General features: G+C 38.7%; 1 protein-coding gene across 4 annotated transcripts in view; it reads right to left on the reverse strand.

Moving 5' to 3' along the window:
• Window positions 1–1,086: 1,086 nt before the first annotated feature.
• Window positions 1,087–16,692, reverse strand: part of Abi2 (abl interactor 2) — a 72,247-nt gene continuing 56,641 nt past the window's right edge. For 2 of the 4 annotated variants that reach the window (XM_052192672.1, XM_052192671.1), the window contains exons 8-10: window positions 16,369–16,455; window positions 10,097–10,270; window positions 1,087–5,419 (exon numbers count right to left, since the gene is read on the reverse strand). In XM_052192672.1, the coding sequence (XP_052048632.1) occupies window positions 5,244–5,419; window positions 10,097–10,270; window positions 16,369–16,455 (437 nt within the window). In that variant the 3' untranslated portion in view covers window positions 1,087–5,243. The remainder of the gene's footprint in view (window positions 5,420–10,096; window positions 10,271–16,368; window positions 16,456–16,692) is intronic. The other 2 variants (XM_052192674.1, XM_052192673.1) reach the window with 1 other exon arrangement.

Below are 16,692 nucleotides of genomic sequence, written 5' to 3' on the forward strand. Positions count from 1 at the left end.
TGAGTTCGAGGCCAGCCTGGTCTACAGAGTAAGTTCCAGGACAGCCAGGGCTACACAGAGAAACCCTGTCTCAAAAAAACAAAACAAAAAAAAAAAAAAACAAAAACAAAAAAAGAGAGAGAGACTTCATTTTAAAACTTCATCATATATGTATTTGAAGGAAATTATTTTGAAGATTTAATTTATCTGACTGCCAAGTGTTACAAAAGCAGTAATTCTGACAAGTTCATATATGCCTACATATAATTCATAACACAATTACATTCACTATCCTAACTATAAATATGAACACACACACACAATGATTTAGAAGCAAAATTATGTATTGGGACTGCTGTATCAAATGGATACATTTAGTTTCATATTACAAGTCTCCTTACCATTTACCATCAAACTACAATCAAACTAAGTTATTCACCATCTTGTCAGTGCTTGACCCTGGCTCTGAAGAAAAGTACACAGCAGACTGAGAATGACAGGACAGTGAAACAGATGGCACCTCCCAATCTCCAACACCTCGATGTGTGAATCAACACACACCTTAATATAAACAAAAGGCGGGAGTTCCACTTATCTTCAGACACCAGAATGCTCTCATGACGAAAAGACCCTTTTATTTATAGAGAAACCCTTTTCTTGAAAACATTTTTTTTAAAATGTGTTTTAGCTGAGTTCCAGTTTCCACATTACACGTCATGGAAGTGACAAAGGCACTGAGGAATATGGGCTTGTAAGGCAACAGGAGCTGTAGTGCTCTCACCCTGGAGATAAACTGCATATCACACAAACCACTAGAGAACTTCTGTGGTCAATTTTTTCTGTAATAACCCAAGCTTTTTGTTTGTTTTTAAAACCCCATTCCAATATTGAAAAAATTTACACTTAAAATTTAGAGTTATATCTGAAAAAAGCAGTTCATAATTAAAATGAGCAGTTGTCTTTAAAACAAAGTATTTCAGAGACCAAACTTGCTAAAAGTTCAACAATATTTAAATTTTTAAGTGTTAATTAACAGTACATCAATGCTTAGAACCACCTTAGAAAGTAGTAGTAAATCCATAAATGATTCTACGAGACACTGCGATATACTTCGTGTATTTTTATTTGGGTCAAGTTCTTAGTACACAGCAGTAATTATTCCAAATACAATTTAAAAATTAAGTGAATGTCCCTCATTCATCTGGAGGTGCTTAATGGCGCACAGAAGGAATGTCACTGGCAACAGCTGTCTGCTCAGGTTGCCTGAATGGTTTTTCACTCGGTACCACCAACTCTCTGGGAACTCTTAGTGTATTAGTGTAACTTCAGATCATAAATTGTTTACATTCTTTTTGTAAACCATTTTATTAAGAAAAAAAGGTACATGGACATAAAATATGATTAAAAACTGCTTTTCCATAGATTTCTGAACTTGCAAAAGAGGCTTCAGTTTAATGTGAAAATAAGCTTTTTTTTTTTTTTACAAAAAATTAACATATTTAGCAAGGTCATTTACACAGCTAGGCCCTGTCATTTCATTTGTTTTTGCTTTTTTTTTTTAAACGAGATTCTCAATAAAACAAAGAGCATAAAGTATATTTAGATAGCCAGCTCAGTGCCTCCATTTAGTAACTCTGTAAGGCTCTCCTAAGTAAGGCTGTGTGCTTTATTGTGCTCCCTCTGTTCCTGCCAGCACAGAACTAATGCAATGCATTCTTGCTACACACAGCTTTATGAATTAAGTTTTAGAAGGGGTGGATGATTATTTCCACTCAGGTTGCACTTGAATTCCTCTAAGCAATCTGAATACTTTGATGGTTATTTATCAACACATGGCATATTTTTTCAAGTATAATCCTGAAAACAGGTAGAACTCTATTTCTAAAGAAAAGTACAGCATGTTTAGTTACAACAGTTGGTACAGTGGAAAGAGAACCAAGCAATGAGTCAAGAACTAACTAGCTGTTTATCTAAAACAAAGCATCTAACCCCATCATTAAAGTGAGCCCCGACAAACACTGTTAAAGCTTATTAGTTCAACAACTCTGATTCCAAGTAAATGCTGTTAGGGAAATGTCACCTTCTAGAGAAGCTCCTGGCCAAAGCTATTCAGACATAAACAGCTCCCATTCATATCAAAGATTTGGTAGTCTAACTGCCATTTCTTCCACCAAAGCCCTTTTTAGGAGTAAGGTGGCCTTCAGGACTAACCATGTTCTCTCTCTCCATAAGGAGAAAGGAGTAAAACAAGTTGTACTGCAGAAAGATGACCTTAAAAGAAAATGAGAACTGAAAGATAAAAGCAAGCTATCGTTTTGATGTCCCACACCTAAGAATCATCTTTAATCAACATAAGACTGTTAATGAGGCAACTACATGGTAGACATCACTTGTAAAGATGCACAAACCAGTCTCTAGCCAGGCAATATAAACAGCAGTAGTACTGGTAAGGAAAGGAGGGGATAAAATCGTCACCCAGTGACTTAAGAATAGCAAACTCAGCAGCCCTGCGCTAATCCCTAGATGAGGGCAGGCAGCAAGCACCTCTCAGGAAGACAGAAGAAGCCAAAAGGCAAATATTTGTAGGAGATGTCCCGAAAAGTTCATATTTATTCCAAACACAGCAGGCTGAAATCTTGGGTCTAGATTTCAAAATATTGGCACTATTTTTGCTTCTAATTTGCCTTGGCTATAAGATCAAACACAAGAATGTATGCTCACTCAGATCCTTGAACCTTTAAATATTAAAAGAAAAAAAGAGAGAGAGAGAGAGACATGTCCAGTCTTTTTTTTTCCTTTTTTTTCTTTTTTCTTTTCTTTTCTTTTCTTTTTTTTTTTTTAAAGGGTAAAGGAACTGTGCACAGAATCAGACATTTCAGGATAGACCAGAGTCCTCAGTACCTGTGTCTTGGTAAAGTGGTTGCATTCTGGTCAGCAAAGTTTCAACATTTGTTTAAAATTCCTAATATCAACCATATTTTAGTTTATGGGCAAATAAATGGGAAAATTTACAATAAAACAGGAAATAACCTCACAATATTAACAGCATGCAATCTATAAAATATTACATACATTAAAAGTCTCCAATTACTGTGGGCCTGGCTCGTTGTTACAGAGTATCCTTCCAAGACAATTCATAGGATTAAAAGTCACAAAAATTTAAGATTGGGAGAAAAGGCCAACAGCCAGTATTTTGTGTTTTGTTTGTAAAAGCATACCAGTACTCAATAATACAAGGGGGGAGTCATCTGTCCCATGGATTAACCCCCAGTGCAAGTCTTCAGCACAAAGGATTTCACAAGTGTTTTCTGCAAACCCCAATTGAGCAGGGGTCCAAAAGGTAAGCTGTATTCCTGGTGCCTACCACCAGTTGTTTCTATGACTACAAAAGCTAGTTGTTTGCTGGGTTTCCAGATGTCTTATTAATCCACTAAGCTTGTTCAGAAAAAGGCTACTTAAATAAATAATTAGTGCAACTATTTTCAAAAGTTTCCATGTACCAATACAATCAGAGTTAAACGTTCATATATAGTCTTGTTTGGGTCCATAATGGAGTTAAGGCTTCAGGCACATATCCTGAAGACAGTCAAGATGACCTAACAAAACCAGGAAGTGAAAAGTGTACCAGAAGTTAAAGGATCCAAAGCATTCAGGAAAAAAAAATCTCTAAGTGTAATAGCTGATGTGCAATGTAGTTTGAAAATAAAATTAATACCAAAAAAAAAAAAAGCCTGCTGCTTCAGTTGTAGTGGCTCCTGCTTATAATCCTAGTATTTGAGAGGCTAGAGCAGGAGGAACACCATGTCTAAAGCCAACAATACCCTGCAACCTTAAAGCAAAAAGGTCTTGAGAAGGACACTGTTTGCATCCGAGTTGCACAGTGAAGCCACAGGTGTGGACAACAGATCAACCAGTGGAGTGTTAGTGCCTTACAGTCTGTTTCTCTTCACATCTACAGCACTTGCTCTAGCATCACTAGGCAGCATGTGCGAGGAAGGCCTACATCTGGATTACAAAAGCTTTACCTCCTCTTCCTTTTCAGTAGATGAGGGAGATGCCAATCATTTCAAACACATACTGATTTTCTTCAGTGTGATTGGGGAAGTATTTTACCCTATTAGTCTTTTCCAGCACACTCTTTACTCTGAATCACAAGGTTCAGACTATTACTAGGAGTGCTACTTTAGAGTCTAATCACTTCAAATCAGGAGAATACTTATTTTTCCATAGCTGAGAGAATAAAAATGACGTGGCATCAGCTAACACTGCCATTGATAATGGTCCAAGAGCACAGTAGCAGCCTTTCATTCTCAGTCCAGTGACTGTCAAGAGACTTGACAACTAGTCTCTGCTTAAAAAAAAAAAAAAAAAAAAAAAAAAAAAGAGGGGGAAGGGGGATGTTTTTGAATATCAAAAGAACAGTAATAGCTGGTCTGACTTCCTAGGCCCCACTCTGAAACAGCACCTAAGGCTGGAGATCCTTAGGAGCCTTCGTGTCCAACAAGCTCACCTCAGTACATGAAGCACCTACACCACATTTCACATCGGTTTTACTGGCTGCTATCAGCAATGCAGTCTCATGCAGCAGTACATTAAAATCAAACTGTTAACAACCCTGGGAATGTTTGGAGACTTTCACATTTTGTCATCCTTATAATCTACAAACAGGACAGGATGCAAGGGAGTTGAGGATTAACAGACCTAGCGCACTCCAGTGCTAGGAGAACACAGGATTTACAGTGTTAAAGAAGAAAACAGCCTTTTTAAGGAATCGAAAACTAGTTAAATAAAGTATTTAAACACTGGTTCCTCCTTCTCCATATACTGAAAGTAAAGGGCAAGGGTGTCCACCAGGCCCCAAGGTTAGCCCCAAGGCAGAGGCAGTGAGTGTCCAATGTCACAGATTCTGCAGGAAGAGAGATCCAAGGGTATACAGTATTCCTGAGAAAGATCCCAGATATTTTTTCTCAAGTCAGTCTTGGTCTTATGTGTCTTAGCTATTTGTTCATATTGGTATGCTTTTCATGACTGAGAAATGGTCACATTTTCAATCTAGATAGCATATTGCAATTGACAGCAAGAAGATCCACTTGTTCAGACTTGGCTTTCAGTTTCTGATACTAGGGGATAAACCAAAACGGTAATAAAGGACTAAGGTTATCAACTGTATGCTTCATTCATCTCACTGGGAGGAAAGTCCCAGGGCCTCTGGCTAATCTGGGAAAACCTGACCTCCTAAGACAGAAGCACTGCTGTGCCGGGCTCTACTCCGAATAATGCATGATGGACTCAACATAGTTCCCAGGGAAGAGGCCAGTCACACCATTCATAACTCCCTCATACCAACCGTCGTCATTCTTCTTGATAACATAGATAATGGCTCCTTCCTGAAAGGACAGCTCATCTTCCTTGTCTTTTGTATAATCATAAATTGCCACAACTGGGGGGGAAACAAAATAGGATGTGAACGAGGATATCATTCCGAGAGAATTAAAACCAAATAAGCACTCATACACAACAACTTTCTAAAATTAACACTTATTTATATTTTCTATCCAATAACCAGTTTAACACAATGGAATATCCTTTTCTTTAAAAAAAAAAGTTCTAAATCCAATATAAATGGCAAACAAGCAAAAAAGAAAGTCATGTTTAGTTAAACTTACCCTTCAATGGTCTACAAGAAAACCAACTCTGCATTTTCTTAAAGAAAATGCAACAATCTTGGTTTTTACAAAAAATGTACCCACTGAAAAATAATCCAGAATAACTATCTTTATATTGATAACACAGTAATTTAGTGGACAACTTTGTTACACTCAAGATGCATCTATTTTCTTCTTTGAAATATAAAAATTGAGGCCGGGAGGTGATGGCACATGCCTGTAATCCCAGCACTTGGGAGGCAGAGGCAGGGGGATTTCTGAGTTCGAGGCCAGCCTGGTCTATAGAGTGAGTTCCAGGACAGCCAGGGCTACACAGAGAAACCCTGTCTCGAAAAAACCAAAAAAAGAAAAAGAAAAAGAAAAGAAATTGGGGGTTGTAGATTTAGCTTAGTGGTTCAGTCAATAGTGAGTGGGAGGGAGAGAGGGAGGGAGGGGAGGAAGGAAGGAAGGAAGGAAGGAAGGAAGGAAGGAAGGAAGGAAGGAAGGAAGGAAGGAAGGAAGGAAGGAAGGGCATTAGCTGAACAAAACTAAATATTTCCTTTTAAATCTAATATGAAAAATGTTAAAGACAGAAGAGGTGAAGAACATGGAGGAAGAAGGAGCGCTCAGGAGGGAGGGGAAGGTGGACTACAGACAGGACCAAACCATCTTCTCTCATAACTAAGTTGGCGCAAAGCAACCAGCAAGCACCCACCACTGAGAATGAGGTGCTCACTCATCTATCCCCACACAACACACCCAGTACTGTTCATCTGCTCAATCCGTATGAAGTGCAGCAGATACACATGAGAAGGGAACTGAGACATGAGTGCTCTGGAGAAGTGTGGTACAGGGACGCAGGTGCAGGACCCCACTGGCCAATGAAATGCCTTCAGCTGGTTGGCAAGTTACTAGAAATCAAAAGGTAACCAAGTTACCATCTCCATATTCTATATTTTATTAAGTCTTGCTATGAAGTGAGATAATTTTTCTTATATGGAAACTGGAAGACTTATTATAAGGCAGTAAAACCTGTTTAACAATTTGAAACTGATCTACAAACTTTCCTGAGGTCACCAAAGTTGAACTTGACATTATCACTAATAAATTTAGTGACTTAACAATGTAATCTAAATTAAAAGCAATTTTAAAACTTACAGTGGCTGTTGTTTCTATGAAAAACAATGCTGCTTTGTGAATGAGGCCATACTACAGATATGTCAGACTAAAATGACCAATGGTCCTCTCATCACAGACTGGCAAGCAATGGTCGCCCATGCTCTCCACCTAAATGTTTTTCTCCAGTTTCTACAAACACTGTCTTCTATTTCTCTTACTACTCCCTGAGTTTCTACACAGCCAGGGAAGAGGGAGCCCTGCCTTCTCCTGATACTTCTCATCACCACGGTCACTGTCTGCAGCAGTGCACTAGCCTTCCAATATACTTGAAGAGCCTGGCCTTTTTTTGTTGTTGTTGAAATTTACAAACTCTTTCTGACCTTCAACTCCTATGCACACTGCTTCTTGAAGTTTCTGCTTGGGATGATAGCCTGGTTGACCATCAATCAAAGGTCTTGGTTCCTTTGTGGCCTTTTAATTTAACAAAAGTATAGAAGTGCACTATTGCCAGGTACAATATACTCCTGGATGCTAGAAAAAGCATTCACAAACAACTGACCTTCACTAACTAACCCAATCTTACTGAAAGCAAAATTGCTCCCATCTATCTTTTTCCTTTTTAACAAAATTTAAACATGGCCTTAAAATGGGCATATCAGCTAACATCATAAAAAAATTTTAAAACTACATTACCTGGTTTTTAACTCAGAAAGTGCTAAAATAACTAAGAAACAATTCACTTAGTAGACATTTCTAAGTCCCTATAACTGCCAAACTAAATGGTAGTAAACAGTAGAGGCTGGCAAATCCCAGAACTCAGGACAGTGAGGAGAATTGTGAGTAGCACAGTTCAGATCTCAACTCACTGATTATGTCTAGTTCACAAAGCTTACTTACCTTCCCTAAACTTCAATCTGCCATTTTGTAAGTATTAGAACAGTACTTATACTTGCTATCTGAAAGCACTGTTGTTAAATGCAGTGATTTATGTAAAAAAATTATTATTTTATTAATCATTTCTGTAAAGTGATAGGCACAAAAAGAATGCATAAAAACACCTGTCACTCCAGGTATGATGGTATTTAATCCAGCAAATGCAAGGCATAAGACCTCTGAGTTCAAGATCAATCTGGTCTACATAGTGAGTCCACGTCAGTTATACTCCCACACAGTGAGACCCTGTCTCAAACAAAACCAAACAAATAATGACCTCTACCCCATCAGGACAGAGGATAGAGGATAGAGGATAGAGGAGAGGGGACAGAGGGGAAGAGAAGAGGGAGAGAGAGAGAGAGAGGGAGAGAGAGAGAGAGAGAGAGAGAGAGAGAGAGAGAATGAGAATGAATGAGAATACAGAATACTATTTGATCAGGCCTTATATATGCCTACTGGTTTGGTTTTGCTTTTAAGACTGTTCCTACTTCTGTGTGGATATGTCTATTGTCCAGGTCAAAGCTGCCGATCCCTCCTCTAGAGTGTCATTCCAGACCCTGTATTTCTCATCTCCACGAAGTTTAATGTCTGTCTGTCTCTCTGTCTCTAAAAATATTCTGCTTCTCTCTCATATTCATTTCCCTCACCTTTCTTGACAACTATGACATTTACAAAACTGATTTCCTTTTGTGGGGGGCGTGGGGGGCCCAGTAAAGCTATGCTGCCACCTATTATCCAAAGCTTTAAAAAAGTATTGTTTTGTATATTTTCCCCCAGATTCTGTTTAAGACAAGGAATAAATTTGCTTATACTTGCTCTATCTTGGCCAAGAGTGTTCAGTCCACTCTTTCTATAAGATTTGTTCTAGTTGCCCTTTGATTATGTAGATTTGGCAGTATGTATATATGAGGGCAGGTGCTCACAGAGGCCAGAAGCATCAGATTCCCCTGGAGATGAGCTAGAGGCAGTTGTAATCATCCAACATGGTTGCTAGGAGCTGAGCTCAGGTCCTCTGCAAAAGCAGTATATGCTCATAACTGCTAAGCCATCTCACCAACTCAATAAATTCTCTACTTATTCATAAAAGCCCATGGGTGGTTTGCAGTGGTCTGAATGAGAATCACCCCATAGGCTCATATGTGTGAGTGCTTGCTCCCTAGCTGTACACTATTAGAAAAGATTAGGGGGTATGGCATTGTTGGAGAAGGTGGTGTTACTGGGGGTGGGCTTTGAGGTTTCAAAAAGCCCTTATGAGATCCAGTCTCACCCCTTCTAGCACTCAGCCCACACTGACTATCTGTGCTCTCTGTCTCTGTCTCTGCCTCCCTCCCTCCTCCTCCCCTCCTCTGCTCTTAGCTACTGCTCCAGTGCCAGTCTGCCTACAACGACCCCAACCCATGATGATCATGGACTAACCCTATGAAACTGTAAACAAGTCCCCGGTTGAATGTTTTCCTTCTGTAAGTTGCCTGGTCATCACATCAATACAACAGTAACTAAAAATTCTAATGTGCAGCCAGTTTTGAGACATAGTGGTTTTTGGTCACTTCAGTTTCTTTATCAGAAAATTTCCTCCTACATCAACAAATCTATACCCACAAGCTAGATAGTGTTATTTTTTTTCTTTTTCTTGTTGAGGCAGGATCTTACTCTGCAGCCTAAGCTGACCTGGACCTCACCACAGAGCTTAGTCTGGCCGTAACCTCTCAAGTGCTGGAGTTGTAGGCATGAGCTACCATATACAGCTGATCTCATTGATTAGTCTTGAGACTTGGAAGCTCCTATCCCAAGGTACCACATGTCACAGTTCCCTAACAGAAGCAATTTTATACACAGACTCAGACATAGACACAAACACACACACACACACACACAGTTATACAAAAGAGTCTGACACATTATTGTTCTTTGGAAGAAAGTTTCCTATGGAAATACTCAAACTCAAAACATAAAAACAACTCAAAAGTAATTATTTGAAAGTTCAGCACAGGGTACATAACTTAGTTATCCCAGCATGAGGCAGAAAAATCAAGAGTTAGAAGCCACCCTGGACCACCTGGAAAGACTGTATGTCAAAACAAATCAAAATAATAATGATGATCATGATGGCTGAAAGCACAGGAACAGAAATAATTTGGAAAAATAATCGTCTTCCTGGGGAATTCCAAAGGAAAACCCACTTGATTTTTACTTTGTGGTATATAAATAATTTGTGAAAAGCAAGTTCAATAGTATGAGATAAACATAGTAATGTACTAATAAACTTCAAAACCATAACCCTATAAACTGACTAAAAAAAACAAAACAGAAGAGATAATCAAGTATATAAAGTAAATAATCATGCTCCTTTTCTGAGCAGCAGGTCTCATTTCTATGGACAGAAGTCCTCTCATCCCTCCTGAAGACCTCCTGACACTTACCCTTTTCCAAGTAAGACCGTGGTGCCCATGGTGGGTCTTCTTCAGCGTAAGGATCGCTGTACTCAACCACAGCTGCTTCCTCCTCTTCATAATCTTCTGGAGGAGGAGGTGGAGGGGGGGATTCATCAAAGACTGGCTCTTCCACAGGAGGTGGTGGAGGTGGTGTGTCTGAAACTAACAATGTATCAAGCTGACAACAATGTATCATGAAAAGTTCAACATTTATCTGAACTCCTAGAATCATCAGATACAGACCTAGACCCAAAAATAATAATCTTTCAAATAATGAATGAACAAAAACACCTTTATGTTTTAAATCTTCAAGCATGACTTTCTCTCCCATTTGGGTCAGTTGATGGTGCTGAATGAGTTTTAGTCAAAATACTTACTGTTATTTAGGCATCCAGAACCTTTCAGTAAAAATACTTAATACTTTCCTAAAGAAGTGAGTACAATATAATGGGCTTTACACCCTATTAAAGTGTTTATCAGAAATATTAATACCTTGAATAATTACAAACACATAAAAAGCAAAATGAGTCAAAAAATACACAAGTTTTTAAAATCTGCTGTCATTCTCAATACATTTGAGACAGTTTTCACTATATAAACCAAACTTGCAATCCTACTACCTCAGCTTCCCAAGAGGTGGGATTACAGGGATTCACCACACTACTAGCCTAATTTTTATTAAACAGAGTTATATCAAACTGGGTAGGAAAAAGAAATCACTAATAACTTTGGAAGTACAACCACTAAAACATTTTGTTTATGAACTAGCTTTGTTTTTAACTAATTCGGGTTTAGTGATTATTTGAAATTTCTTGAGACTACATGTCCATATGTATTATCAGAAGAACTTAAAATATACCCTGCAGAAATATGCTTTCAGGGATCAGTCTCACCATACTGTACCATGTTTAAAAAAAAATCATCTGCAAACCCACAGAACTCAAGGCTTTCAACTGCTCGATACATACTTGAACACAACAAAGTAAAAGAACCAGTCCTCAGCTCGAATCACCATCACTATCCTACTTATAATGCACCAGAGCTGTAACATTGCATTCTCTGAGCAATCCTGTTTTTAACCTCGGTCTCTGACAGTCAAGATGTGCCAGCGTCACTCTGCTAAAGTGTTTTCCCCCAGGCTGAGCCATTCTGTATTACATGCTTTCTAAAATAAAAATTCACTCTCTAAAACTTCTGTATTCCTATGGGATTTGGGATTTTTTTCCTTGGAGTGGGGTGCTCACTGTGGAGCCTAGGCTGTCCTCAAATCTCTGCATGGCACTAGTCCTATGCTGTTTAATAATAAACGAACAAACAAACAAGAAAAATAAAACACAAATCTGCTCTTAATAGATCCTTTATTGGAATTCAATGTTTTTCGTACACAGAGATTAAAAACTGCAGTGAAATTCTATATGTGTATAAGTAGAGAATTAACAACTGAACAAAAACAGAGATCCAAGAGACCTTTGGAAAAATCAGAGAAACTGTGTTATAAAATTACACAAAATACAGATACTGTTAATTTTCACTTTCTTTGTAACCACCTCAGAGCCAGTTGAAAAAGACTGCCACAGGGTTTTCCTTGTGCAGTTAAACAGCTAGTACTGACTAAGACATTAGTTCACTTAATCTTTCCATTGGAGAGGTCTTTTTTAATTTATTTTTTTACATTTTTATGATTCTAGGGCTCAACTCAAGATCCTTATACACCTTACATCCTATGTAAACTCTGTAAACCAAATCTCCAGGCCAAGGTTGGAAAAATTTATAAAATCTTGATTTAATAAATGTGAAAAGAAGCTCCCCAAGATTAATGTTACTATAGCAATAAACAGAGAAATGTTTCTGCCCATTATCCTAGATAAAATCTGTACAACACATGCTTCATTATCAGTAAATAAATACCACCCAGGAGCCTTGAGTGGCTAGGAACCAGGTTCAATCCTGAGAGCAGTACAGGAGAAATCTTACCAAGATGTGGACAACCAAACTTTGATTTACAATTAAGTAGTGTGATGCTGTAAGAAATTATAGTAGCATGCATCAACGTAGACCAAATTCTTTATATGCTTACACAGAAAAATCCTGTCTCAAAAAAAAATATATATATACATATATATATATGTATGTATGTATGTATGTATGTATGTATGTATGTATGTATGTATAAAAAATCATCCAAAGCAGGACAGGCAAAAGAAAGGATGGCCGAGTTTATGCTCTACTCAGTGAATAATAGGGGCGCCATTTCACCTGAAGAACTTCGGATGGCTGAGAAGCATCTTAAAAAATGCTCAACTTCATTAGTCATTAGGGAAATGCAAATCAAAACAACCCTGAGATTTCACCTCACACCATTCAGAATGGCTAAGATAAAGAAACTCAGGAGAAAACAGGTGCTGGCGAGGATGTGGAGAAAGAGGAACACTCCTCCACTGCTGGTAGGGTTGCAAATTGGTACAACCACTCTGGAAATCAGTCTGGCGGTTCCTCCGAAAAATGGGCACCTCACTTCCAGAAGATCCTGCTATACTACTCCTGGGCATATACCCAGAGGATTCCCCAGCATGTAATAAGGATACGTGCTCCACTATGTTCATAGCAGCCCTATTTATAATAGCCAGAAGCTGGAAAGAACCCAGGTATCCCTCAATGGAAGAATGGACGCAAAAAAATGTGGTATATATACACAATGGAGTACTATTCAGCCATTAGAAACAATGAATTCATGAAATTCTTAGGCAAATGAATGGATCTAGAGAACATCATACTGAGGTAACCCAGTCTCAAAAGATCAATAATGGTATGCATTCACTAATAAGTGGATACTAGCCTAGAAAATTGGAATACCCAAAATATAATCCACACATCAAATGAAGTACAAGAACAGAGGAGTGGCCCCTGGTTCTGGAAAGACTCAGTGTAGCAGTATAGGGCAAAACTAGAACAGGGAAGTGGGAAGGGGTAGATGGGGGAACATGGGGAGGGAAGGGGGCTTAGGGGACTTTTGGGGAGTGGGGGGCCAGAAAAGGAGAAATCATTTGAAATGTAAATAAAAAATATATCAAATAAAAAATTTTAAAAAAAGATAAAAGGAATATATCTTTTTTTTAAATAGCAGTGTAAGTGGTTAATATAATTGGTTCCAAGTGACTCCAGACCATTCACACATTAAATTTAATGCAAAGAATATGTTAGTTCAATTATCTACTTTAAAAAAAATGCTTTAAAAAAAACTTATGCTGCTCCTGTGGGCACCGCTCACAGATCCTGGTCAATTTCTGTAATGTAATTAGATTGGGGGAGGGCTCCGTTTGGTTTTAACAAAATGGCTATTAGCACATGGGTGTGGGCCTCCATCTCCAGAAGCTGAAGTGTGCTGGTCGTGTGCAATGACACTAAAAGCTTAGTCCCCACTTAATACTTTACAGCATGGTGCTTGTGTGCTATAATTCTGGCTAAAATGGATTCGCCTTGAAATTGTAGACAATTGTTAGCTGGATGCTCTTTGGTCTGTGCCTCTTTGTATCAAAACCAGGTTGGTTTCCCTGATTGGCTGGCACGCAGGCCTAGGGCAGAAAGCCTATCTTTCCCTGTTTTACTTCATGGATCCAGGTGAAGGAATCCGGGTGCAACCAGGGGCTCAAGCACTGCCTCCATCTCATCTTCCCAGCCCCCAAACTTAAATAAAGTCTTATTCTCTTGAAAAAAAAAAAACTTATGCTGATTCTAAAACAGAGTACACATCTTTCCACAGTGCATGTTTCAAAGAAAATAACACTCATTTGAATGTATAAGTCACAACTGTTAGGTCAGTCCCAGCCTCGTGTGGCTAGAAACCAGGTTCAGTACTGAACAGAATAGAGGGAAAATGTCGCCATACCTCATACAAAGGGAGAAAGAAAGGCCTGGCAGGAACAAGGTTGAGAGAAAGCCCAAAGGAATCAGTTATGATAGGAGCCAAATTAGGAAGCAGCTTTTAAAATACTAACAATGCTGCTATAATAGTGTTCTACAATTATCTACTTAAGTGACAACTAAGTCTTAAACACCAATCAAGTACTTAAATAACATTAAATTAAATTAAATTAGTACTTGTATTTATGAAATATTTTTGATGTTTCTACAAACCTTATACCTTGCACTAATTACTGGTAAAAGTTAATAACAGCTAGTTCCATAATCCTACTCATCTTTAAAGTCTGATTTTAAGGAAAAAAGAAAATATTTTGATAGATTGTTAATCTTCAAAGTCAATTACAAAATCTAGCTGGTACTCTGTAAAATATCTGAAATAATTTGTTCAAATTGAACAGCAGCATTTCCAAGAACATGTGGTAGGAAGTGAACGGTGGGACTGCCCAGGAAGTGCTCATCGTATCAGCTGATTTAAAAAATAGACACAATAAAAACAGAAAAATCTTCCCACTCATTCAACCTGTAGGCATTGTGCTGGCTAGTTTTCAGTCAACTTGACACAAACAGTCATTTTGGAAACATTTCTCATTATTTGAGAAAATACTCCCACCAGACTGGCCTATGGACAAGCCTGTGATGCATGTTCTTGACTGACAGAGGAGGGCTCAGCCCATTATGAGAGATGCCATCCCTGGGATGGTGGTCAGGAGTGCTATAAGAAAGCAGGCTGAGCAAGTCACGGGGAGCAAGCCAGGAAGCAGCACCCTCCAGGCCATCTGCATAAGCGCCCGCCTCTAAGTTCCTGCCCTGACCTCCCTCAGTGATGGCCTGTTACCTGAAAGTGTAAGCAAAGTGTGGTGTGTGGAAAGATGTGTAAATAAAATGAAACCTTTCTTCCCCAAGTTGCTTTTGCTTATGGTGTTTGATCACAGTAATGGAAACCCTGAGACAAGCACGAAGACTATACAACAACCAGTTAAAATACAAACAAAATACAAAAAAGAAAGGCCCCAAAATGCCTATCAGCCAGACCCTTTTCTAAGTGCCAGGGATATAGGCAGCAAACAAAATTAGCAAAGCCCCTGCTCTGACAGACCTTACATTCTACTGCTAAATGCCTACTTCCAGAGAACCATAACAAGAAAGAGGCCATAATTAATTTTAGCCAGGAGTAGTACCATGTACCCTCGATATTAGAGGTGCACAGTGGAGCTACTATGGCCTGATGACATTGTATCTTAAACTAATGTACAATTTGACTCTTGAACAAAGCACAGATTTGTACCTCTCCCACAATCACATTATAGTCAGAAATGCCTATTAACTTCTGACTGCCTCAAAACCAATTATTAATAGCCTGCTACTGACAGGAAGCCTTATTATTATAGTCAATTAACACATATTCTGCCACATGTATTATATACAGTGAAAAATCATAAGAGATCACAATCGATCACTCTCAACACCTACCCCAACTACTGGCAGAATTAAACCCAGAGCTGTACACACTAGGCAACTGCTCGACCACCCAGTGATCCCTCACCCTCAGGGGAACTTTTTTTTTACCTGGATAAGCAATTTACTGGGAATGCACCAAATTTCCACCTGGAGCCTACAGAAAATGCCACTGTTCTTCCAAGGCTGCATCCCTCCAATCTCAAATGCATGGCAGACTGATCTCTGCCCTACTGTTGTGTGATCCTTTTTATACTTGAAATGGGCGAATGATATACTCAGGCCACATATAACACATCTATGATTCCAGGAATAGCAAACTAGGGTACCAGTTTCTTTAGGCAACTGAGAAATAAGCAGGATAGTTATTTGGTAATTAGAGCATCTCCTCATGTGGGTTTTTTCTTACATTACTATTTTATATCTGTTTGTCAAACAATTACAACTATGTGGTGGTGGTGGTGGTGGTGGTGGTGGTGGTGGTGGTGGTGGTGTGGTTCTTTTTGGTTATGGTCCTGGGAATCAAACCTGGGATCTAATGGAAGCTAAGCATGTGCTCTGAGTGTAACTTTGAGAAACTATCATTTTAAAGCTACCAGAAAGCAGAGAAATTTACTGTAATTTAATTATAAGTGCATTTGAGTGTCAGTGTCTACAGAGGTCATAGGTATGGATCCTCCTGGAGCTGAAGTCCAGGTCCTCTGCTAGAGGAGAGCACACTCTTAGCCAATGAGCTCTCTCCAGTCCACCTCAATTACTTTATCGTCACTATCGATTCATACAATGACTTATTCAAACATATGAATGACCATTCAGTCAGTCATATGTAAATTACATTCTATGCCTATAATCTGATCTACAGCATAAAGAAGACATAAACTTACTATTTTCTTGGACTCTGGCCACAAATCCCATTAAAGGTAACTGAGGAGTTACCTGTAGGATGGAAGGAGGAGGAGGAGCAAGAGATACTGCAAAAACAAAAAAGGTGTGGAGGATAAGGGGTAAGGGCATGTTATATAAAAGGAAAGGATAACACAATAGACAAATAAGGAGGCACACCACTTTTCACAAATATTTGTCTTCCTTACGGATTCACTTTTGAGGGTAATTTTATAAACAAAACAATACATTGAAGAGTTTTAGTAAGCTGTAGAATTACAGCAGAAAACACCTACCATACACAGTCTATGCTAACACGCAATGGG

This window comes from Apodemus sylvaticus, chromosome 9, assembly GCF_947179515.1.
Source record: "Apodemus sylvaticus chromosome 9, mApoSyl1.1, whole genome shotgun sequence".
Classification (NCBI taxonomy): Eukaryota; Metazoa; Chordata; class Mammalia; order Rodentia; family Muridae; genus Apodemus; species Apodemus sylvaticus.